General features: G+C 37.5%; 1 protein-coding gene across 34 annotated transcripts in view; it reads left to right on the top strand.

Moving 5' to 3' along the window:
• The window catches only part of EPB41L2 (erythrocyte membrane protein band 4.1 like 2), a 166,237-nt gene that overhangs the window by 66,739 nt on the left and 73,314 nt on the right, over positions 1 to 26,184 (top strand). For 33 of the 34 annotated variants that reach the window (XM_045573237.1, XM_045573239.1, XM_036413439.2 and 30 more), the window contains exons 2-3: positions 14,746 to 15,230; positions 15,938 to 16,150. In XM_045573237.1, coding sequence (XP_045429193.1) covers positions 14,760 to 15,230; positions 15,938 to 16,150 — 684 coding nt within the window. In that variant the 5' untranslated portion in view covers positions 14,746 to 14,759. Of the gene's footprint in view, positions 1 to 3,579; positions 3,708 to 14,745; positions 15,231 to 15,937; positions 16,151 to 26,184 lie in introns of those variants that run through there. The other variant, XM_045573236.1, reaches the window with a different exon arrangement.

The raw sequence follows: 26,184 nt of genomic DNA, 5'->3' as shown, positions 1-26,184 counted from the left end.
ATATGACTGCCAAAGTAATCCTCCAAAAATACAAAATTAATGTTTTCCATTGCCTACAGGGTAGACCTGAGCTTAGCATACTGAGCACTCATTATTTGGCTACCTCTGTTCTGTCCCTCTTCTTTACTCCCACCCTTGTTGAGGCAGATGAGTTACTTACCATTCTCTGCAACGCATTTATATTTATTAACCACCACTCCTTCCTATCTTCCTTCCCCTCCCCTGCACCTATTCTTTTTCCAAACCCCTTTTAAATCTGGGGTCATACAGCAAGTTTCTTTCCCAGAGTTTCACAAATATATAATTCTTTCTAATGTTACATTTTTAAAGACACAATAGGGGAGACATTTTGCGAATGACTCATGAGCAGTTGTGCAAATTATTCTGGATTTAGAGCCTGAGAGAAGTTAAACTATAGAGTGTTGTGGTCAAAATAGAGCTTACACATAGGGTTCATGTAATAGAGCAGTTTTTTGTTTTTTTTTCCTTCTTTTTGCTGACATTAGATAGCAGTGATTCTGTCTGAAATGTGGGTCGTGAGAAAATGTTATAGACCAATTGAAGTTCATCGAGATTGAAAGAATCCTGAAATTTTTCTTCATGTTCGTTTGGGAAGTATAGTGTTTATAGTGTTGCCTGGTGATTGGTAGATGGGAAAATTGGATTCCTTATAAAATTAGTAGAATAAAAAAACCCAGAAGTTTGTTTTGAGTACTTCTTAGGTTATTTTAGGGCTATATCAGAAAATTATGTGTGCTTTTTCCCCCCTCAAGTGACAAGTGATGATTGCTTCTCAAATGGAGGCTAGATGAATGAAGGTGGGAAAACTGAAAGAAACTGTTTTCCTCATTATCTTTCTGCAACACCAATCACTTTATTTTCTGCACAGAGTTTGGTTTTGGACTATGGGTCCTTTACATCTTACTCAGTTCCATTCTTTGTCCCCATAAAGCAAGGAGGTAGGATAATTTTAGGAATTGAAAAAATTATGGTATTGAGTTAAAGATAAAATTCTATTTATACACAAACTGACATATACATATATAGGAAAAATGTTTCTACCTAAATAAAATTTTTATTACTTAAAAAATAGCATTCTGAGATAAACCTTAAATTTACCTTTTTAGTGGAATAATGAGACATTGTCAAAACATGGTTATTTAGGCACTTCCCAAGACAGATGTAACAGATATAAATTTATATTAACTTTTTTTTTATGTTAAGACATGTGAATGTTTTAGCCAGTGTAATTTGCGTACTTTAATGAGTTTAAAATCTTACTGGAAATGAATAATTTAAATGATACTAGACTGGTATGTGTACTTCTTTGCCAATAATCAATTGACTAATCTATATATATAAAACCCTAATATGCAAATAGACCTAATGGCTGAACAACCCAATAACCAGTCTCTATGATGTGCGCTGACCACTGGAGTCATGCGCAGAACATGGTGGGAGTTGGCTGCAGCAGGATTGTGGAGCAGGTTAGCAGGGCCGCCAGACTAAAGTGGGGCACTGGCTGCTGTCATCGGGGTGAGCCTCTAGTGGTTATTGAAAATACTTGGCTCCTGAGTGCCACGGACCTGCCAGGCACTCGCACCCACTGCCGACGCAGGTCCCACTTGTACCTGCTGCTACACTAGCCCCAAATGCTCTGTATCATCAGCTGGTGCAAGCGGGCTGGCTCCATCAGCTTGTGGGAGCAGCAGAGGCTGGAGCGAGACTGCAAGCAGACAGGGGACTGGGAGCCATGGTGGGAGGGGCTTGGCGGGGCTGCGAATGATGGGCCAAGACCGCCTTTGTGCCTACCTCAGCCTCGTGCCCCACAGTTCCTTTCACAGTGCACAAATTCATGCACTGGGCCCTTAGTCTTATATAAGTTACCTGCCTTCTGCAAGACCAGGTTGTTAAAATAGAGATAATGCAGCATTGGTAGAAAAATGCTATTGATTTTCAGACCAATTTGGTGAAATTCTGGCTCTACCACTTATTGGGTATATGATTTTGGAAATTCATTTAAATTCTCTGGGTTCTCTTTTTACCTACTATTTTTTTTTTGTTTTGTTTTGTTTTTAGAATTTGTTTTCAAATTATAGTGTCACAAAACTTTCTTACTAGCAGTTCCCTTAACTTTTGTTTGAATAATGAGAGTTAGTTGTCTTAATAAGCAGGATCTTTTATATTGAAACCAGCAGTGGAGTTTGAGCAGTACCATTCAGCTTCAGCTGCTATCACAGAATACCATATACTGGGGGGCTCAGACAACAAATTCATTTTCTCACAGTTCTGAGATTGCTACTTTGAACTGAATAAAATTGGCTCTATTAAAAACTCACCAAATTGCCCTATTGTGAATCAATGAAAACTCTGGTGGATAGTGAAGTTTATTTATTTCCGTTATATAAATTGACTTTTTAAATAAGTTTTATATTTGTTCGTTTTAACAGAGATTAATCTCTTCAGAACTAGCTGCTACTAGAACATATTTTCAGTAAGTTCCCATAAAGCAAACCTTACCCTTTCTCTACTAGTTGGAAAAAGGTGACATCTTACTTACTTAAGTATCTAAAATGTTTTTTTGGAATTAAAAAACACATTTTTTTCGTAATTTTAAAAAAAGACTTCTGTAAGTGAATATGAACATAAAATACTCACTAGTGGACATTGGAACTGCTTGATAGGAGAACAATATGGCTGCATCTTGAAGTTGTGAAAATGCATGCCTGGATACAAAGTCTGGCTGTTTTGGACATGATTATTTAATATAAATATCCACATTGGGGATGAAGGTGGTGTTGGGGAAACACCAACAACCAGAATTTAAATTGTGGAAATTTAAAGTGAGTGGGGGTTAGTATCATATAATCAGGAAAGATTAGTTGTTTCTCAGATTTCTCTGACCTGAATTTTAAAATTAATGTGTTTTCCTTTAGTTACTTTACTGCCATATGTATTTATATTCATATGATAGACGGATGTACAATTACCTTTTGTGTCAGTCATTTCTCAATGTAGGGTTGACAATGAAGCAGATATATCAGCTTTGTAACTGTGATGGAACCTATGAATCTTCATTAAAATGAGCCTTGATTTTTAAACATAATATGAGATGAATGAATAAGCAAATTCTTTTACAAATGAATCAAAATTGATATTGCATTTTTATTTATTGAAAACTGGTCTATGTATTTCTAGAGTCTTTCTATGTCTGGAAATGTATACATTGGTTTACTAGAAGTTTATAAATAAAGATGATTAGGTCAGAAATAGTGTATATACACTTTTGATGTCTATTTGTAGGGTAGGATAAAATGACAAAAATAAGAATGCAGTTGAAGGAGGAGACTGAAAGCAAAGTAAAAATTATGACCACAAAAACAGAAAAAACTCCCAGCAATAATAGAAAAATTATCATAGAATTAACGGTTGTCATAGAAACTATACGTTATGGGTGCTTTCTTCATTTAGTGGGTAGAGCAGACAGCAGGAAAATGACTTTTTCTTTGACCCATGTGGATTTTCTAGCTGAGGAATGAAGTAACTTGGAACCAAGCTGAGCTTTTCTGCGGAGCATGCCCTTTTCCAGCAGGGTCTGGCCTGGGTGGGGCAGGTCTTACTCATTAAGCTTCTGCAGACTGGATTTCCATCAGCTTTTCTAATGACAGGGAACAGCAAACAACGGGCTTGATGTGCTTAAAAACTGCGTACGTATTTCAAGGGAGAGATTTTAAAGAAATTTCTGTTGTAGCAGTTAGGTTTTATTATGTATGCTTGATTGTTTTGCTTTTGAAGGAAGCTTGCTTTTGAGAGTGTCAGTATTCAGGGCACTGAAAACTTGGAAAAGCTAACATATAGAGTAGGTGGAATCTGGGTAAGTACACTATGTGGAAAGGGAATATGTTCAGTTATATTTGAAGTAAGCTCTATGAAAAAATATGTGTGTGTGTGTGTGTGTGTGTGTGTGTGTGTGTGGTTAGAGTTTAGTTTTAGACCACTTGTTTGCATTTTTCTAGGAAAATATTGAAATTTTTTTCAAGTTATCTTTAACATAATTGTCTTTTTAGGTTTTCCCTATGAGAATAATGAAAGTAGTTCATTGCTTTATTTTATATACTTGTCCTGCTATTTTATGACTGAATTATTCAGTAGTGCAATATGAAAGTTAATTATTTCTAAATTACATTGAGGACCATGTAAGGTTAATAGTGTTCAGTTATTTTTAATATGTTAAAAGAGGACAGATTTGAATTTAATTTTAAGATGCTTCATTTTCAGGTTAACTTGATTGGTTGAAAGAAGTGCTGTGGCTAGCAGAGATTTGAATTCACATTTTTTAGCATCTGCAAATTAGTGGCCATTAACAGTTATCAAAAATTATATATCATTTTGCTGTTGCTACTATCTAAGTGTGATATTGGTTGAACAAGTTATTTTACTGTATATTTAATCACTTGTCACTTAGAGCAAATTTGAAAATTCACTATGTTGCCCAGATGCTGACTGACATCCAGACTCAGAAAAAATTTTCATGGTTTTTCTTGGTATAATCAACCAATCTTTGTTCAAAAAGGATCTTGTTTCAATGCTACTTTCTAACAAAATGAAAAGCAGTACCACTAGAATGGGTAGAGGATGATCTTGGCAAATTCCATCTTTATTGTTGCCACTGCAGGGAATGCTATGCTACTACTGAAGTAATGGGAGGTGAGAGAGTAGGGGGGCGCATATGTGTACTTAGGATGTTTAAGTTTTTTTTATTTTGAGGCCCAAGGAAAGAATTGTTTCTTTAAATTATTGATACCAGATGTGGGAATAAATAACTGTAAAGGTGATGCTGATGATTTGGACAGCCAGTCATGAGCCCCTTCCACCCACCCCCTCTCCCTGCCTCTATCTCCTTGGTAATATTCTTGAACACATCATATGATGTATTGATGGCATGTAGTTTAACATCATAGCTGGATCACATAGCAAGTTGGAAAGGGAAATTTTAAGCATCGACATTTAGTTTGTATGAATGTTCTGGTGGACTTTAAGGTTGAATGCCTAGCACATTCTCCAGCAGGATCCCCTACCAAATCATGTTTACAAATATTTAAATTTTGAGACTTTTACCTCCAAAGACAGAAATATATTTACTAGTTGAAATAAAAACTTGTCCTGACTAGCATCACCAAAAAAATAGTTATTTGAAGCCTCTAAATCAAGTAGTTTTGAGCTAAACTAATGCTCAGAGTAGATTTTTTTTTTTTTTTTTAAGATAGGTTTTAAGCATTCCAAATGGCATGTCTATAATTCCATTGTAGTTACAGCTTTTCCAGCCTGGGGAAAGTTGCTTTTATCACGCCAGGCATGGAGGTCCATATGTAAACAGTCTACAAGGCAACTTCTGCTGACCTATCAGAGGACTAGTGTCAACATTTGGATCTGCTTACCGAAGCCAGCAAAATCATCCAGTTTATAGCCTTATTTTACTCTTTGGTAGTCTGTAAATATTTATAATGGCAGAAGATCTGACGGCCAAAATTTACCAAGTGAATTATATTTTTTGACAAGGTTTAGATATTTATGCCTGTCAGCTGCACAGTTCCAAAGCTTACGGAGAAGAGGATTGAGAAAGTGTGAGGTCAGTGTAGGCTCCAGTTCAGTTGGCCTTGTCATAGTGTGGGGAATTGATTGACTTTGACAAGCTTTTGTCTTATGACCTATTAAAATGCAGCGTCTGCAGCTTGTGCATTTATCCTGTGCAGTTAATCTTGGTGGATGTGTCGTTAGCTTATTTGGGAAAGGCCTCCTGAACCACTGTTATTTTTTAGCTAATGAATTTAGAGTTTGATTCACACAGGAATTTAAAGTAGTTGTAGATTAGCACTTGATACCAAGTGGGTTTACAGTGGGCTGGGTGAGGATCCTATGCAGAAGGTAGCTAGCTGTGGGATGAGCTCAGAGAAAGTATCCTCCCTAGTATCTGTTAGGACTGAGAGATTGTTGGTGTTGGCTTTGCCCTGTTTTGAGCCTGGTTATGATGTCACTGGAAGAAATTGCACAGTGTATTTTTCTTTTGTATGGAACTTTATATGATGGTGGTCCAAATAAATGTTCCCATAACTAGGAACAGCACAAGTTTATCGAGAAGCCACCGGATGCACAATACTGCACCGGGAACATGTAGTTATTCATCTGCACAAACTTTCACTCTCTTCATGGGAGCATAGGAACTTATGTGGGCAGGGAGAAGGTGTGGACAGGAAACATGACATCCTTGTGTTTGTCAGGCCACGTTTGTTCCTGCCTTTGCCTATGAGTGAGGATGAAGCTGCTGACAGGTTCGGAATGTTTGTGTGTGGCCAGGTTAGAAATTTAACGAGTCTCCTCATTGTGTTTTACTCTCCTTTTACAATGTTCCTCGACTTTCAGAGAAATCTAATTCTAAATGCCCTGTTCTCACTTTTTCAGCAAAATATAGGAATACTATTTTTGGCCTAGCTGCATATGTTCCAATATTATTGTTAGCAAAAGACATCTCTTTTTTTATTTTTATTTTTTTTATTCTCCACACCTAGGTCAAATGTTTAAAAAAACTAGCAAGGCTTTCTCAGAAACTGTGTGTTGTTTTTTTAGGAAGAATTCATATACTTGAAAGAAGATTTTGGCTGCTCTAAAAGTGTAAATTTTGAACTTTAGGAGAGCAGCGTGCATAGGATGAGGGGTAGGTTTGTGAAGTATGTGTGACGGAATTTATGGCAGTTGTGGCATTTGGCTTGTCTCCAAGAAAGCAGACCTAACTAAGCTGGGTTCACTTAATGCATTAGATATCTTAATGAATAAATATTGTTTTTCTAATGAAGTATTTAAGTGCCTTAGTTTGTACAAATTTATGAGTGAAAACTTTTTCTCCCCTATCTGCATCTCTAGACCTCATCTACACAGCGCCACCCACCATTTCCCGTAATCACTGTTGGTCATCTGTGTCCTTTTCTAATTTCTTATGCGTTTGCAGGCAGATATGTGCATTCACATACTTCTCAGACATGTTGCTTTCAACCCATAAGATAGCTATATGTAATTTGAATCTTGTTTTTTGTACTTAACAGTGTAACGTGGAGATACTTCTGTAACTGGGATGGAAACCTTCCTCACTTTTTTCTTTAGAGATATGGAATATTATATTTTCTTTTACAATGTTACAGTGAATCATCTGTGCAAATGTATCTGTAGGGTATGTTCCCATAAGCAGGATTACTGGTTTAATGTTGTACACATTTGGAATTTTGGCTGTTAGCACATTACTTCCATTGGCAACAATTTACTCATCTACCCACAATTATATGAGAATGCCTATGGGCCAGAGTCCTATAGCCATGCTCAATACTGATGCGATTAAGCTTTTGGATTTTTCCACTCTTTACTTTTAGCTTGTATTTCTTTTACTATGAGTGTGGTGAGCATCTTTTTATATGTTTACTAGAGGCCTGATGCATGAAATTTGTGCATGGGATGGGGGTCCCCTCAGTCCATCGTGCACCCTCTCCAATCTGGAAACCCTTGGGGGATGTCCTGCTGGTTTAGGCAGTCAGGATTGGGCCTAAACCGACAGTAGGACATTCCTTTCACAATCCTCGCCCTTGCTAGCCTGACCCCTAACTGCCTCTGCCTGCTGGCCTGAATGCCCCTAACTGGTCGCTCTGAACTGCTCCCCTCCCCTGCCAGCTTGGTCTCCCCCAACTACTCCTCCCTCCCCCCTCTACCCCCTCCCTCCGGCCTGGTTGCCCCCAACTGACCCCCTCTGCTCACCTGGTTGCTCCAAACTGCTCCCCCTGCTGGCTTGGTCGCCCCCCTGCAGCCTGCTATTCACTCGTTTGGTTGTCCCTCATTAACCCCCCTGCTGGCCTGGTCTCCCCACGCAGCCTGCTGGCTGTTACTGTTACTGTGATGGTGTCCTTGACAATTTGCATATTCCTATATTATTAGTATAGTATTCTGTTAACTCTGTGCTTGTCCTTTAACCACTTTCCCCCCATATTGAAGGAGTAGTCATCGTAGCCAATTTAAAAATGAAATTTATTTTTGAATGTTTAATGTTAAGGAAATGCATAACTAGCACTATTTTATTTGGCTTTTTACTTGAGTTCAGCTGAGGAGTAAATACAATTGAGAATGATAATTAAGAGCTCTTTAAAAAGCTTGATGCCTGTTTGTGTTACATGAATGTTTAACCAACATTTCCCATGAAGGGCCATTATGTGCTTTCCTGAAGAGATGACAATGGTAGTTTTTAAGAAAACTGTCAGCTTTTCAAACTAGTAGTAATTTCTCACTATAAGTTATCAAAATTTGTGTATTAGTGACACATTGTTTTAATTTATATTCTAATCTTGCTACATCTGTTACCCATTATACAGAGAGCAAGATTCTTTCCTCTATATCACTGATGTCAGGTACATATGCAATTAAACTACTCAGGAAATATTTATTTTGAAAGAAGGGGTTCGATACTGTTACTATCCTCATCCTGAAGGTCAGTGGAATTCATTAGGGGCTCAGAACAGGTTATTAATGATTATGAAGCCACAAATGGTAGTCATAGTTTATTTTTATTTACTTTTAACAAATGATGAACTATCAGGAATTAATGCTAAGTGCTGGTTATAAAATACTGAAGTTTTTTGGGAATGGTGGTAATACTACATAAGCTCTCTGCAATTGGACAGCCTGAGTTCGAATCCTGGTTCTTCCATTTATTGGTTATGTGGCTTTGTGCAAGTTTTTATCCTTTTATTTTTTTTAACTTTCTTTATATTAGGGAAATAACTTTATTCCCAACCTCAAAGTGTCAGGAGATGCAAGGAATGCAGAGAGTCTCTAGAACAGTGCTCAGCAAATAGCTGATACTTGATTATTCACTATTGTTATTTATTTATTAAGTGGATTGTGCATAATATTACTGTTAACAATTTTTAGTGAAAAGCAGACAGTTCATTTTCTCCCAGAATCTCTACTTGATGACGGGGTGGCCCACCATTTATTATTAATTTATTATGTGCCAGGCACTTTATGTATAACATCTGATTTCATTCTTAGAACCACCAGTGAATATGTATGATATCCCTGTTTTGCTTATGAGGAAACTAAAATTTAACAAGACCAAATAACTTGTTTTTGGTTACATGGCTAGTGACAGACAGACTTGGAATTCTAATCCTGGTGTTTGGTTCCTAGACTTGATCCTCAAACCTTCATGTTATTTAATCCAAAGATTAGTTAGCTTTACACAAAAAGCTCTGATCATTACAAACTTAGTTAGGGTCCTCATCTGAGAGAAGGAATTTGAGCAAAAGTACTTTGTCAGTATTTCTTACCATACAATCCAGTGAACGTGATTGATGAAGAGCTGCAGGCTTCGGGATATCTCTGTCACCTCGGTTAGTGTGTGCTCTTGGAGTTCCCAGTATGAAAAGGTTAATGTGCATTTTGATTGAAAATAATTATGTCCAAAATTGGGATCCCTAATGATTTGTGTATAACCTCTGGTTATTGAGATCTCACTTAAGAGTATTTTTGGTATGACCTCATTATTTGTGGAGTCTTTGCCTGGCACAGATCTCTTTCTTGACCTAATTTTGAATGGGAACAGAAGGTGCTTGCTTTAGCATGTAAGATTGTTAGCCGGAATTGGACATTTTTGAAAATTATTGCCTTGATTTTCAGACATCCACCCTTCTCTTACACAGGGAATCTTACATTTTGATGATCTCTAAGATTTATTTGTTTCATTCTTATATATTGTTAGAATAAAGAATTAATGATTTATCTCACTAGTATTAACTCAGATAAAGGCTTTTTAAAAAATGAGCACCTGGAAAAAGTTAGACATTTTGACAACCATGGCTTTTAGATATGAGGGCTATAAAATACAGTGAGGAGTAATAATTAATTACCTGAACTGGTTTTAAGTGTACTAGCAGTTCCTTAGGGCTTATTTTCCAGTGCTTGCCTCCTAATATAATATGCAAAGGCTAATAGTAATCACAAGTAACCGAACCCCCTGGATCAGTCGTTTGAGCCATAGGGGAGTATGTTGTCTCACATACCGGAAGTTCAAACATCCTGGCCGTATGCATGCAGCATGCTCAGGGCTCAAGTCCTCTCTCTGATTCTCTTGCCAGTGCCCTCTTCTGTGTGCGTCTTTTTCCTCAGGCTTTCTCTTCTCGGGATTATCAAGGTGGCAGCAGCATTTCTTGGAGTCATGTAAATAATGCTCAGAGGCCGAAGAGGGGCCTTCTCTTCCCTGTGGCCCCTTTAAGAGGGAGGAATCTTTCTCCAGAAGTTTACAAACTTTTTGCTTGTCGTCTTAGCATGGGGAGAGGGATCCCCATGATTCCCTAGACCAGCTTCCACCGACACACATGGTGAAAGAGAGGAAAGCTGAACAAAATTTGGGTTCCGTTAAAAAGGAGAAAGGATGGAGGATATACGTGCTCTGAATGTAACCTTATCCTGCCTAGACTTGAACTAGCAAAGGCCTACAGTTCATATCTTTTGTATGTGTGGATTTAATTTAAAGCAGATGTATCTTTTTTTTTTTTTTTTAGCTTGTATCTTTATAGAAATATTTCTTCTCTCATAGATGTTCTTTATCTTTTTTAAGAAAACAAACAAGTGATATAATTTATTATAAAGGTAACTAGGGTAGGCAGCATTGGATTATTTCAAAACTAATTTTTATTTATCTTCATCATATAGATAATATAAACCAATAAAGTGTCTCTTTGGAAAGTATTTGTAGTTACTTAAATATGGGATATAGTATTTTGTAGCCTGTCTGACACTTAGGATAAACAAACATACTAGGGAGGAGTTATGTGTGGTCTGCTCTAAGTCAGCCTGTTTTTGTTATTTCTTCTTCTGCAGATATTTCTTTTTCCTCTTTCCTCCCTTGCCTCCTCTGCCTTGTCACTCCTCCCCTCTTTTTACATGCTAGCTATACAGTATTTGAAAAGCATCACTCTGATTATGTTCCAAGTAGAGTTAGGTGGCTGCTGTATCATTCCTCTATTTGATTTGCTGTATTTGTTTTTCTCACATTTAATGCTGTAAGGTAAGGTAGTTAGGATATTAAAAAGATCTTCTGTTGGACGACAGGCCATTTGGGGAGATGAACATAAGCAAGGGATTGTGGGTGTCTACATATCCTTTGCCACGATAATAGATGAAAATGACCAAACACCTTGCCAATGTTATTTAGGTTTCTTATTTGTTGCACAATTTTGTTTATGTCTTTCTCAAAGTCCAGAGGAAAGCTTCTCTCCTTCCTCTCACCATTTTTGAGCTTTAGAAAGGCATTCTTTCCTGTTTTGTAAATCTTGAGTCCCTAAATAATGGGCGGGGCACTTTTGCAGAAATTAAAGATCTCATATTGCTTGTGATCTCAGCAGAGGATGGGAGCCACTCAGCTAGCGGCAGCACCCACCCTGTTCCCTGTGCAAGAATTTTAACAGGGAGGGTTCAGAGTAGCTGTGCTTCTTTCAGGGTCTTAAGGAAACATCTGGATCCAATAATTAGCATGAACTCGCTTGCTTGAACTTCTTTGTATGAGTGTCCACAGTTGTGTAATTGCTTCGTTTTGCTTTGTGTAGTACTCTGATAAAGGGCCAGTGTTTTCAGGAGCATAATATTATAGGGTAGGAAGGTTGGTTAGTGGTAGAGACAGCGCCTTGGAATTTTACTTTCCTTTTTAAGCACTAGAAAAAGAATGGTTTCACATAACAACTCTCCTTACCTAACCAGTGCTGATCCTCTATTGATGATGGTTTTCTGCTTGGTTGCATGTTAAATGATGCATGCTTTTTCTCATGGAACTGTTACAATAATTAACACTTTTTATCAATCCAGATGGAGCATGCCAGCGTGGTAATTGTGTCAAAACCACATGCTTCTCTAATGGTCTGGCTGCTCACAGCAATGTTCTTTTTGGTTGATGATAAGTAGAAAGGTCTTTACTTACTATGTTATATAACTTACTAATGATGGATTTTAGGTATTTTTAATGAAAGTTTATGGAATGCGGATTGTTCTAGTTTGGGAAACTAGTTTTGGTTTTGTCTATGCCCATCTGGCTTTGTGATCTCAGGCATATCTTCTAGTCTTTCTGAACTCAGTTCCTCGTTGATAGGATAAAGTGAGAGTATTGGAGTAGGTGATTTTGCAACACTCATTCAGTAAATATTTATCAAGTACCTCTTATGTGCCCGTCTACATGCGGGGAACACAGCAGTAAAAAGAAGACAGACCCCAGCCCTCTGGGGCTTTCATTTTAGTGGGTGGGATTGCAGGAGTTAGTGGGTGATGGAGTTTAAAGGCTTATCCATCTTTGTAACTCAGAGACACATGCATGATAATTATGGTGAATGGATGTGCTATAATCATGTTTTTTTGATGGGGGTAATTTGTTCAAGAAACCATCTTATCAACAAAGAAGGTAGTATTTAGTTTTGAGCTGTGTTGATTTTTGAAACTATTTTAAGAATGTACTTATTTATGTATAATTACATCCATCCTTATTGTTGAGTATTTACAATCCAATTAGCCATTTCCATTTTTTTTAAATCTTGTAACTTCCATTTGGATGGGCAGTACTTATTGGCTCTGGGGTTCATTCTATTTTTTATTACATTTATTGAGGTAACATTGGTTGATAACATTATATAAATTTCATGTATATAACTTTACAATTCAATATCTGTTTATTGTGTGCTCATCTTTTTAAATTGTTAGGTTCTTGATACAATTTAGATATTAGACTCATCAATGTTTGGCACAAGATGGCAAATGATAATTTAAGAAGCAGTTATGCTATAACATGAATGATTTTTGAAAACGTGCTAAGTGAAAAAAATGCCACATGTTGTATAATTTCATTTATTTTAAATGTGCACAGTAGGAAAATCCATTCAGGCTGAAAGTGGATCAGTGGTTGCTAGGGATGGTGGAGGGGGTAGGATGAAGACTAGCTATGAATGGATACAGGATTATTTTTGGGATGATGAAAATATTATAGAATTAGACAGTGGGCCAATTTTATTATCTGTGAATGATATTTCAATAAAGCTTTAAAAAGTGTATTTTATTTTTATATCTCTTGAAGATAGCTGGGAAATTTCCCATTGCCCCGGATGCCAGACCTTTGGACACTTAATCAGCAGTAAGAGAGGAGAGAACATTCTGTCTCTGCCATTCCTGCCTATTGGTTTTATGTCAGTGGTGCTGCTATGCTTTAAAAGTCCCTCTTTACTTGTGTAACATGTAGACAACCAGCTGCTTTCAGATTTAATTTCAATTTTGTTTTCATTAGTTGTGACTGGATCAATTATTAAATACATTTCTTTTTCTATCCATCTAATGTCTTCATTTGGTTCCGATTAGGGGTCTGTAGGCATTTTCTTGTAAACACGTATACAAAACTATGTTTGTGGTTGGGTGGGGTGGAGTTTTGGTTATAGTTTGAGTGCCTTTCCCAGAAGACTATCTTTTGCATCACAATAGTGATGGTGAATTATGGGATTTAATATTGGAACAAAAAAAATATGCATATTACAGATAGAATTTTCTCTCTATTAAGCACTCAGAATTTAAAAGTATTTTTAATACCTAACATTTTAGTTAAAATGTGTGAAATTTCAGGAGGCGCGGTACACAAAATTCATGCACTGGAGGGGGCGTCCCTCAGCCAGCCTGTGCCCTTTCGCAGTCTAGGAACCCTCAGGGGATGTCAGTTGGACGTCCTTAACAGTGTGCGAAGGCAGGAGAAGCTGCACTCGCCAGCCATGAACCCGGCTTCTGGCTGAGTGGCGCTCCCCCTGTGGGAGTGCACTGACCATTGGGAGGCAGCTCCTGTATTGAGTGTCTGCCCCCTGGTGGTCAGTGTGTGTCTAGCTGATTGTTCCTCCCTTGGGCTGAAACCAGCTCTCTGACATCCCCCGAGGGGTCCCAGATTGGGAGAGGAAGCAGGCCAGGCTGAGGGACCCCACCTGTGCATGATTGGGTCCAGGGAGGGATGTGGGAGGTTGGCTAGCCAGGGAGGGATTGAGGGAGAGCTGCAGGGCCTGTCTGGCCCATCTTGCTCAGTCCCGATCGGTTGGACCCCAGCAACAAGCTAACCTACCAGTCAGAGTGTCTGCCCCCTTCTGGTCAGTGCACATCATAGCAACTGGTCGACCAGTTAACTGTCTGCCCCCTAGTGGTCAGTGCATGTCATAGCAAGCAGTTGAGCGGCCTTAGCATATCACTAGCATATTATGCTTTTGATTGGTTGAATGGCCAATTGGACTATCAGACACTTAGCATATTAGGCTTTTATTATATAGGATACTTTATATTATAGAGTAAGGGATACTTAAAAATTGGATTTTGGGGTGAATTATATTATTTATAGCTAGATGAAACCAAAGAAAAGTAATTATACTCGAGCTCTTGATGATTTACATTCTGTCTGTACAGAATCAGAATTAATTCCATTGTGATGCTTGTTTTGGTTCTTTGATTCAGTTAGAGAATTCTCAAAGAGTAGCAGTCTCCATTTTTCTCTTATGAACCTTCTTTCTCCATGGGCTTTTTTTATCCCCATGTTTCTGCCATTCCCCTTCCCATCCTTTTTTTTTTTTTTTTTTTTTTTTAATCCTGTCTCTTGCCTCTAAACTAGGAGAGGTTGTAAAATACCTTTTTGTGATTTTGTTTTGTTTATAGCATAAGCTGTGACCATGACTACTGAAGTTGGCTCCGCGTCTGAAGTGAAGAAGGAATCTGACCAGTTAGGAGCAGATGGAACCAAGGAGAAACCTAAAGAAGTAGCAGAAAATCAGCAGAATCAGTCATCTGATCTAGAGGAAGAAAAAGATTCCCAGTCATCTCCTTCAGCTAAAAGCCAAAGTAGTCCACGCCGCCAGAAGAGGCAGAAAGACCCATCTGAGAGTAGGGGCATTTCTCGATTCATACCCCCGTGGCTTAAGAAACAGAAGTCCTATAACTTAGTAGCGATCAAAGATGGAGGAGATAAGAAAGAACCTACCCCCGCTGTCGTGGAAGAGCAGGTTTTAGATAAAGAGGAATCTCTGCCTGAAGAAGAAAGGCAGGCCACGGGTGATGCTGAGGAAGCAGCTCCGAGAAAACAGCAGGTCATGAACATTGATATCGAGGAAGAGAAACCTTCAGTGAGCAGTCCTGAGATACAGGTATGTTTGAGAAGTGATGGTGTGGAATTGAAAGCTTGATAGTATAGCCACATAACAAAAAGCATTTGTTTGCTTTGAATCATTTATGGATCTCTTGCATTAAGATACTGGTTTGACTTACTGTATCTGGAATATGGGTTTCAGAGTGGTTTGCCACAGCCTTCTCCTATTATTCCTTTTCAAAATTTCCAAAATAACAAAGGGGGAAAAAAAAATCTATATATGCACACCATAAAAAAGTTTGTCTGTTTCTCTTAAGGTTAAACCTATTCTGAGAATCCTGTCACCTCTCCTTTTAAATAATGTGTACTGTTATACCTCCTTGATTTGATTTATTTAAGTGTCCAGCAAGTAGGAATAGATTTCTATGTTTATGCATTTTGGTTATCTAATGAAGCCTAGATTTTGCCACGGTATGAGATTATAATTGGAAATTCTGTTATTAAAATCTCTAAATTGCGGTTGCCAGGATGTAGTTTATTTTACTCATTTAATGCTCAAATGATCAAATTGGCAAAAGTGAGGGAATTGGCAGTAGATTGGGGGAAGAAGGATTTGAAGTATTTTTTTCTAGCAAACATTTGAAGTCTTTTTTAATCTTTCATAGCACTTGTAACGATCGCCATTCTTACTAGGATTTTCCTTTTAATGTGTCATTTTCTGAAAATCAGTCAACTTTAGTATAAACTTCATTTTTTCATCATCAGCCTGCTGAAGAAGTAAGGAAGGAGAGAGAGGAGGAGAAGGTAAAGGAAATACAGGAAGACAAATCAGAGGAAACAGCAAAAAGGGAGACAAAGGAAGTGCAGACCAATGAGTTAAACGTAGAGAAGGCCGTTCAAAAAGCCACCAAGAAGACCAAAAGTGTCGAGTGTAAAGTGACCCTCCTGGATGGCACCGAGTACACCTGTGACCTAGAGGTGAGTCCGGGCTCGGACGGTAGAGCTCTCTCGATGTGTGGAGTGCAAGCAACAGTGCATTCTGCCCTCATTTGTGTCATGGCACAGTTTTTGTGTTCTTGTGAATTAGATGGTCACAATTTTGCATTGCAAAAAAACCCCAAGAAAATGTAGAAAAGGGCGATCATTTCCATTACAAACAATAATTCTGGACTCTTAGGATACATAGGGCTGTTCTCACGGTCTGCACTGGTCATGTATATTGTCTGGTGTCTGTTCTGAATGAGCCTTAAATAGTTTGAATATTACCTCTGGAGAAATTATAACCCTAGGTTGACATTTAAGAGTCATGAAATTTCAGCACTTTAATCGCAAGTGTTTTTATCCTGAGACAGATAATGATTTAACATCTAGCTCCTTTATTTAGTTTTAATTAACAAACACGATTTTCAAAGCATATAATTCATTAGCTCTGATGCTGATTTATGCCAAAGTAATTTTTAAAAAGTGTCTGGCACTTTATAATTTTATTTTAATCAAAAGAGTTTGTTGCTTTTCATAGCTAAATCACTTTATTTACATGACATATACAAATAGCTGATGTTTACTGATGAAATGTGTGAAAATCTTTGAATAGATTATCTCATAATATTTATAAGACTCTATCTGAGGCAGATATTTTATGGATATTGTCAATGTTACAGTGGGAGAATATAGGCTTAATAGAGTTAAATAATTTGCCTAAAGTTTCATAGCTAGCCAGTGGTGGGACCTAGATTCCAGCCCCACCAGTTTGATTCTGGAGGTCATGAACCTGACCACTGACCTACTAAAATGAATGACTCATGGTCCTTGCTTTTATCTTTGTATTAGTTTTCTAGAACTTTATTTTTTTTTTTTACTCATTTAATGGTAATTGTCCTATTTCAGTTGTTTCAAGAAAAGGAGTAGGAAAGAGAATTAGTAATCCTTAAATCTCAGAGAGGAGGAGAGAGAGAATGATGCTGAATGCCTCAGCAGTAGAAGTAGGGAATAATAAGGAAAACAATAGAATGGTGTTCTGAATTTAACTCTTAATACATTGTATTATATGTGACCACAATGTCTCTTGTTTTTTCCTGCCTATCCTAGAAATTAAGGAGTCTAGGTTTTGGGAACCAATTTGATAACTTGTTATGTGACCTTCGGTCATTTACTCAACTTCTCTTTGCCAAACTGAGGCCAGAAATTGACTTCATCTATTGAATAGTGGTTCTCAACCTTTCTAATGCCTCGACCCTTTAATACAGTTCCTCATGTTGTGGAGACCCCCAACCATAAAATTATTTTGGTTGCTATTTCATAACTGTAATTTTGCTACTGTTATGAATCATAATGTAAATATCAATTTACATTAGGCTCCACAGTGTATGTCTTGCAGCATACGGGTTGAAAATTGCTAGTCTAGATGTTCATTCTTTGTCTCTACCATTCTTTTTTTTCTTTTAAACATTGAGTCATGTCTTTGAGGGGTTATGTTTTTTAATACTATTTGAGAATTTTGTCTTTTCAATGGTGAATTTAGGCCATTTATTTCATGTGACAGCTATATGTGACTATTTACTGTCAACTAAGTTTGGGTACTTATTTTTCTTTGTTTACTTTATTTCCTTTTATCTTTTTTATTTTTATTCTTTTCAGAATGACCCCTAAGTGGTTTATAGACATACTTGATTTAGTAAAACTAATATTAATCATTCTGTCCAACTCCTTTCCCCATCTTAACACTACTTTGTTTGATGTCTGATCTCATTTTGGAATGGTACAAAATAAAACAATTTCTTATCTATGTGACTAGTCCCTATTTGATCCTATCACTCATGGGAAATGAAGTCACTGTGTTAGTCAAAGCACAGTTGAGAAAATATCCAAAATTAAGAACAGCAGTGTATTCCTTCAATTCAACATGACTTAAATTGGTTGGGAAAGCACAAGAGTCTTTATTTTAATGACAGTATTAATTTACAGATACATTATCTTTTCAACTAGTAAGTGTTTACTTAATATACCATTTAAGAATGAATGAGAACAATGGATAAATTTGAAGCATGTTGAATAAACCTTTTTTTTTTCTACCAAGGACAAATCAAAGTGGAATTTGAGTAGACTGTAGCAATGTGATCCACAGAAGAATTTAGCAGTGACTTTATATCTGATCAACAGCAGCCATAATTCATCTGGGGAATAATAGTTGAATAACAACACAGACGTTATCAGTTGCACTCCCTGTTTTGATTAATTTCTTTTTTAACCAATTCTTCCCATTTAGGTTCTCTGATTGATTGCTTAGTATCATTCGTATGGGTCTGATACTCATCAGACTTGCTGTTTCCTCTTCAGGAGCAGAGTCCCAAAGACAGCCATCACGTGGTTTGAGCGCTCTCATGTTTCCCAGTTCTAGTGCTGACCTTACACAGATTGGGTGATATGCTGAGGCTGCTTATCTGTGGTTCTCTAGCTCTGTACCGGAAACTGGCGTCTGAGGACTATTTGGGGAACTGGGTTGTGGGAAACTGTAGCTATTAATGAACTTGAAAACACTCAAGGAAGATGAATACAATGTGGGAAATAAAAACTTTTATCTTATTTGCTTTGAGAGATTAAATTTGTTTACATCTGTTGACTGTCTTTAAAAATTATGACTATCATGGCTTTTGGATGCCTATAGTTACTGTTCATTTTTCTTTCTGTATGTTCATGTCTCTAATTTTCAATTAGGCCTGTAGATTATAGTATGTCTCTGAAGAGGGCCACCTACAACAGTAGAGGAAAGCATGGCCTGTGCAGGAAGTCTCGAGGAATTGAAATGGCCTGACTTATAGGGACCTTTAAGAGTAGGATGAGGTTCCAGAAAGCCTCAAATGCCAGGGTGAGATTATGAAAGCTGATCCACAGAGCAAAAGGGAGCTGGGAGAGTTGGACCAGAAGTTGTAAAGACATTGCTATACAAGACCAGGGACAAGAATGCTGTTTAGGTTTTAGAACAGCATGTGGCTACAGTAATTTAAGAGGAACATTTTTATTCATTGCACTCGTTCAGTTGTGTGTCAGTGGTCTTTGTAGATATGATTTTTTAAAATACATTTTATTGATTTTTTACAGAGAGGAAGAGAGAGGGATAGAGAGTTAGAAACATCGATGAGAGAGAATCATCTATCAGCTGCCTCTTGCACACCCCCTACTGGGGATGTGCCCGAAACCAAGGTACACGCCCTTGACCGGAATCGAACCCTGGACCTTTCAGTCCGCAGGCTGATGCTCTGTCCACTGAGCCAAACCGGTTCCGGCTGTATTGATGATTTTTATCAGTGTGATTAGAGCATTGGGAAAGTTAGGTGGTTTCCTGTTGTTATCTGTCAGTACCTTTGATTAACAATTATCCATTTTAAGCCATTTAATACCGTATTTTTCGGACCATAAGACGCTTCAGACCATAAGACGCACCAGTTTTTAGAGAAGGGAAATGAAGAAAAAAAGATTCTGAAACAAATAGTGTCCTAAAATATTTTATGTGCATTAAAACCCAACATCACAGTCATAAACACATGTAATCAACCCTGTAAAGTAAACAGCAGCATTTAGAACCATTTTAGAGCCGGGCAAGCACACAGAGACCACACAGAGCCGGGCAAGTAAAAAAACTTTTTTTTTAAAGTATATGTGTAGGCTATATTTGGACCATAAGACGCAGGGACTTTTCCCCCCCACTTCTGGGGGGGAAAAAGTGCATCTTATGGTCCGAAAAATACGGTATAAATATTACTGTATTAATTTAATAATTTTTCTAAATTAAGAAACATAATTCTTGGAGATATTTTTGTTTGGTATCCTAACATCATCTCTGCTTTTCAGATTGTTTCCTTAAAATAGGTACATAGATAGATAAATAAATCTCCATATGTCCATCTATATCCCTCCTTCATTCCTCCACTCTCTATTTTTAGTGGCTTTTTTATACATTCTTTCTCCTGTGCGCCATCTGAGCCTATTCTTTCTCAAATCTCAGATACTAAATGAAAGGGACTTCCCAGGGAGCCAAGGAAGCACCATTTTTAAATACTAATTATTTGAAGTTTTTGTTCTTTGGAGGAGAGTACATATTAACATTAAGTGGATAGCCTGGTCAGTGTGGCTCAATGGCTGATCAGTGACCCATGAACCAGGAGGTCATTTCCGGTTAGGGCACATGCCTGGGTTGGGGGCTCAGTCTTTAGCAGGAGGGCATGCAGAAGGCAGCTGATCGATGATTTTCTCTCATCGATGTTTCTATCTCTATCTCCCTCTCCCTTTCTCTGAAATCAATAAAAACATATTTTTAAAAAATTAAGTAAATAAAAATGCTTCACAGAAAGTGTTTATGAGCATAAATACTGAATAACAGTATATTTTAGAGAATGACTATAGTTAAATACAGAAATGGCTTCACTTTAATTTTATTTGTGGCTCACGTTAACAACAGGATTTTTGCTTGCCATGCATTAATTTTGATGCAAAGCCTAGTTTTTTGTGCATTTGTTCTAAATTTTTGTGTGAAGTATTTTTTCATTGTAGTTAGTGAAAATTACACTTTATATTTTATGTTAATTTATCATCTATTAATAATAAGCTGAGATCTCAGATTTTTTTGGAAAAAGCCTTTGAAGATTATTCTGTTTTTTAATGAAGAAACTTGATAGTCCTTTTCTTGGTTATGTCTATTTATACTGATGTATATATTTAATGGTATGTGACAATCACCTTTGGTACCAGACTTTAATTATGAAGGCTTTTAAGGAGTCTCTTGGATTCTGCATGCTTGCTTCAGAGATTCAGCTATAGAACCCTTGTGATATTGCTGGTCATTTACAGACATGGTGAGTTAAAACAGGGGGGCTTTCTTCCTCTAAGGAAAAATATAGTAAGATTTCATTGAGGCCATAGATCTAATGTCAGGACATCTATCTTTACTTTTTTTGTGTTTTTGGCCTCTTTGGATATCTTGGGGAAGTCACTTCTTCTGTTTTCTTCCGTTCTGAGATTGCCAAGTAAGAATGGAAATACTTGCTTCCTCTGTTTCTAGCATTGAGCTAGTTATACTACAGCTGATTTCTGCATATAGATTTTTAAAGCCTGAAAATAACCGTAAAGTTCTTGCAAGACTCTGGATGGAAGCATGAGTGAAAGTGCACTGTGCGTTAGAGTTGCTCGCATTTTCCTCTGGCATCTGAAAGTTGTTCCCACGTGTTGATTTTGTCTGAGAATTGAGGGCATTGTTTCTGCCCACACAGGAATGTCAGTACCATTTATTTATTTATTTTGGTGCTATGAATAAAGCTATCAGAATGTAGTAGGCTCTCTTCCTCAGTGTTCTGATGATAATTTATCAGAAAGTAGAACGTGTCAAGGTCTTCTTGCCTTTCTTGTGTAGAGTACTGGCCTCGGAATTTCAGTTTTATATTATTGCTTTCAACTGTGTTTTGTTTATTTATTTGACTGTTTATGTCTCCTTTCACCCACCATGACTGTTCTTTTAGACCTCTACTACTGACCTCTACCAGGTTTATTAAAGAATTTTCAGTATCTTCGTACTTGGGGAGGACAGGGTTTTGAGAGTCTTACTGCTCCCTGGGAGTATTGTTTTAATTTCTTTCACAAAAACTGGTGCTGGGGCCATCTTCTCATCCATTCCCTCCACAGTAGGATGTATATTCTGTGACCCAGAAACATGGACAGAATTATTTGGATTTAGAGCACTGTAATATAATACGTTAACATTTGTATCTTAAAGAGATTTAATGTAATATAACATAATAAAATAAGATTTATAAAAAGCACTGGATTGCTCAGAAAAAATTAATTAAGGTGGCAAAATGACTAAAGTAATTGCTAAATTATCTGTCTGATAGCTATTTTTATTTTTGCTTAATTATGTTCTGCAAACAGAGTTAAACTTTAACCCTGATAGAAAAGTTATGATTAGGAATATTGCTAAATTTTTAAAAACTCAACCTTAAGATGAAAGCTGCCTTCTATCAATGAACTGAACTGCATCTCATAACTTGTGCTTTATTTGCAGCATATGCCATTGCACTGCTTTGAAGTTGTGTCTTATTTTGTGCATTGTCTCGTTATTCACATGGAGAGAAAATTTAATCTTGTCTTATCACAATATTTTTATATTCATTGATCTCTTTCCATATTTCTGTCAGCAACAATTTAAAGAGAATCAAATAGAAATGTTCCACTAAGCTATTTTTCTATAGCACAGAAAGCCTGTGTTGAACTTTATGAATCAAATGTCAAAATTCATTCTGGGCAAATAGCTTACAGAGAATGTGCTAGCCTACAAAAGTTTTCTGCTTGTGCTTTTGAAAGAAGTTTTAATGGAAATGGTAATTTAAAAATATATTTTTGTTGATTTCAGGAAGTAAAGAGAGGGGGGAGAGAGAGAGAAATGTCAGTGATGAGAGAGTCATTGATTGGCTCACTGCTGCATGCTCCACAATGGGGATGGAGTCATATGCAACCCAGGCATATAGGCATATGCTCTGACCGGGAATTGAACCTTAACTTCCTGGTTCAGAGGTCGACACTCAACCACTGAGCCGCACTAGCTGGGCTAGTGTCGCCAATTTTGACTCCAACTTTTCTTGGCTTGGACTTAACTAGGAAACATTTTATCTTGAAAAGCTGGTATGTTGCTGGGGTTCAAATGAATTAAGCTCTTATAAACAGTAGAGAGAGGTGGGCTTCCATCCATAGGCAAGGTTGAACATATATATTTAGCTCTGCTCCCTAAGGAAGCTATTCTAAAACAATGTCGCATGTGTGCAAATGCACAGATGCTTCTTTTCCTGACACCAGAGAAAGGAGAAAGAGAATATAATCAGCACCAACAAAATTTGGAAAGCAGGTTGAAAAGACCAGGAGATAGAATCTACACATTTATATTTTATTTTTCTTTGCAACCTCGCCTATGGATGGAAGTTGGAAAGGAGAATGATTCGGCTGAAACTCTTTGCTGTGTAAAAATATTATTTTTGTTGGAAAAGATTCTGAATTTCAAACATCACATGTCACTTTGTAGAAGTAATAATGGAGGAAGTCTATACATTTTTTTGAATTGGGTTCTGGGTGCCCACTTTCCTAACTCAGGTCCAAAATTTTGAATTTCTTCTTTTCATGTTATTTTCTATTTCTTGTAGTTTTTTCCCCTTAGATTTTCTTGTTTCAATTCTACAATTATATTATACTAGAGGGCCGATGCACGAAATTTGTGCAAGAGTAGGCCTTCCTTCCCCTGATGCCTGCACTGGCTTCCCTCTGGCCCCCAGGACTCTGGCTCCACTTGCAGCCCGGCTTTGTATGGAAGGTAGTCTGGGAGGACACCTGGTCTAATGAGCATGTTACGCTTTTATTTTTATTGGTTATTCTTTTGTAGTATTATATTTCTTTTTTTAAAAAAATATATTTTATTGATTTTTAACAGAGAGAAAGGGAGAGAGATAGAGAGCTATATAGAAATGTTGATGAGAGAGAAACATCGACCAGCTGCCTCTTGCACACCTCCTACCGGGGATGTGCCCACAACCAAGGTACATGCCCTTGACTGGAATCGAACCTGGGACCTTTCAGTCCGCAGACCGACGCTCTACCACTGAGCCAAACCGGCTTCGGCTCTTTTGTCGTATTATATTAAGAAAGAAGTCCTATGCTTCCTGTCTACCTTTTCTGCCTCTAAAATAAAAATTGCTAATTCCTCAAAGGTAGTAGTTCTGACCGGCCAATGTGATTCAGTGGTTGAGCGTGGACTTAAGAACCAGGAGGTCACAGTTCGATTCCTGGTTGGGGCATATGCACGGGTTGTGGGCTTGATCCAGGGTGGGGAGTATAGAAAGCAGCAAATCAACGATTCTCTCTCATCATTGGTGTTTCTATCTCTTGTTCTCCCTCTCACTTCCTCTCTGGGGTAAATAAATAAATAAATAAAAATTTAAAAGTATTATAGCATATCTCTCAGCTAAGTAATGAGAGGACCAGCAATTTGTGTAAATAACTTGAATGTGAATTGTGCTGCCTTCTAATAGAGATTTGCATTCCAAAAGAAACCTGTTTTCTCTAGAATCCTAAATGGTAGAATTTCACTAGTGAAGCCAAGGAAAGTGAAAAAAATTAAGGCAGTGTTATGAGGGCCATGGGCTGGATTTGTGGCCTCTGTGGGTTCGGTGGATACATTGCTGGTAAGGTAGCCTTTTGGGGAGGCCTACTTCATGCTCACCCACACACTTCCTAACTTTTCTGCTTCTGAATCCCCGTGTTTCTCTCATATTTGACAGTTTTTCTCCTCATATACGTGAATTAATTGATGGTATATATTTTAGGACAAGCAAAGTCTTAAAATTCCCCTCTACCCACCCCACCCCACCCCACCCTAGCGTACCCTACCCCACCCTACCCTACCCCACCCCCTTATGGTATGTGCTCCATGGTGAACACAGGCCTTGTTTGTCACTTTCTCTTTTGTTTTACTTTAGTTTGTTAGTCATCTACCAGGAATGCAAAACTTTTACTTAGGAAATATGTCAAGCTCAATAAAAACATTGTTGCCTCACATCAATGTTTAAAAACGGAAATATCTCAAAATGAAATGTATTTTATTCTCAGGTTACCCAGAAGTTACTTGCCATTGAATTAAAAAATCAGAAGTTGAGGTGATGAGGTACAAGAAAATTAGTTTCTAAGAAACTTCTCAAGACCTCTCTCTTTGTATCAGATCCTGTTTTACAACCATTATAAAATAAATATTGAAGTAATTAAGATGATTCTGTATTACAACTTGACTTCTACTTTGGTCAGTTGTTAAAAAACATTTAAATACTCCTGGCCAGTAGAGGTAAGAATTTCATTGAGCCTCTTTTGTGATAAGTTCTTCTATCAAATGGCTGGCCTGTGTTTTTCTACCTGGTGATTTCTTTTTCAAATGTAGTGTTATTAAATATTGCCAGATAAGTTATATTACCAGGCTGTATGAATCAGTCATTTTAAAAAAGGATTTTGAGTGAAAATTTAAGCAGTTGATGTATTATCCATTGGGACCTGCAAGGGATGAAAGGGATGTTGCCTAGCCAGATTGAAAACCAAAAGGCGATGGACTTGGAGTGTGAGGGCAGGTAGTCCTAAACTCTGAGAGAAATGATCTGTTTGTTTACCGTGGTGTCAGCCTTGCCTCATGGTCAGAATCCTTAGTTAACTTTTTTAAAAATATAGGAGCACAGAGGATTTTTAGGACAGTGAAACTACTTTGTATGGTACTATAATGGTGGATGTATAATGTCATTATACATTTGTCCAAACCCACAGAATGTACAACACTCAGAGTGAGTCCTAATATAAACTGTGAGTTTGGGTAATTATGCTGTATCAATGCAGGTTCACCAGTTGTAGCAAATGTACCTCTCTGTTGGGGATGTTGATAATAGAGGAGGTTATGTGTGTGGGGTTAGAATATATATGGGGAAATCTTGTACCTTCTGTTCAATTTTTCTGTGAACCTAAAAGTACTCTAAGAAAAAAAAAAAAAGCCTACTAGAAAAGTTTTAAAAAATGCAGATGCACAGATGCCACCTTTGAAGATTCTCATTTAGTGGGTGTGGTGTCAGGCTCAAGCATCTGTGCAGCCAGAGTTAAGAATTGCTTTGAAATGCTGTAATGTGCTGTCTGCCAAGGCAGTCCCTGGCAGAACACCTGCTCCTCAGCTATCAGGTGAATTCTGTAATCAGCTCCTTGTTGAAATTTAGCATGGCTGGTGGGGAATTTTCCGTAAGTGATAGGAAAGTGGTAGGAGACCCTACATTAGGCCTGTAGGTCTTGTTAAGTGTCTGGGTTCACTCATGTGGCAGCTGTTCCATAACTCAATCGATGGCTGAATTTGTCAGTTATGATTTACTTTGGATAATAGGGCTTGAGAATTTTTAGTTGCATTTATTATTTTCACTCTATTTTAAAACCTCGATTATAATTTTGTAAGGATCTCATCA

The sequence above is a fragment of the Pipistrellus kuhlii genome, unplaced genomic scaffold, assembly GCF_014108245.1.
Source record: "Pipistrellus kuhlii isolate mPipKuh1 unplaced genomic scaffold, mPipKuh1.p scaffold_m20_p_5, whole genome shotgun sequence".
NCBI lineage: Eukaryota > Metazoa > Chordata > Mammalia > Chiroptera > Vespertilionidae > Pipistrellus > Pipistrellus kuhlii.
This window is presented reverse-complemented; position numbering and strand designations above follow the sequence as displayed.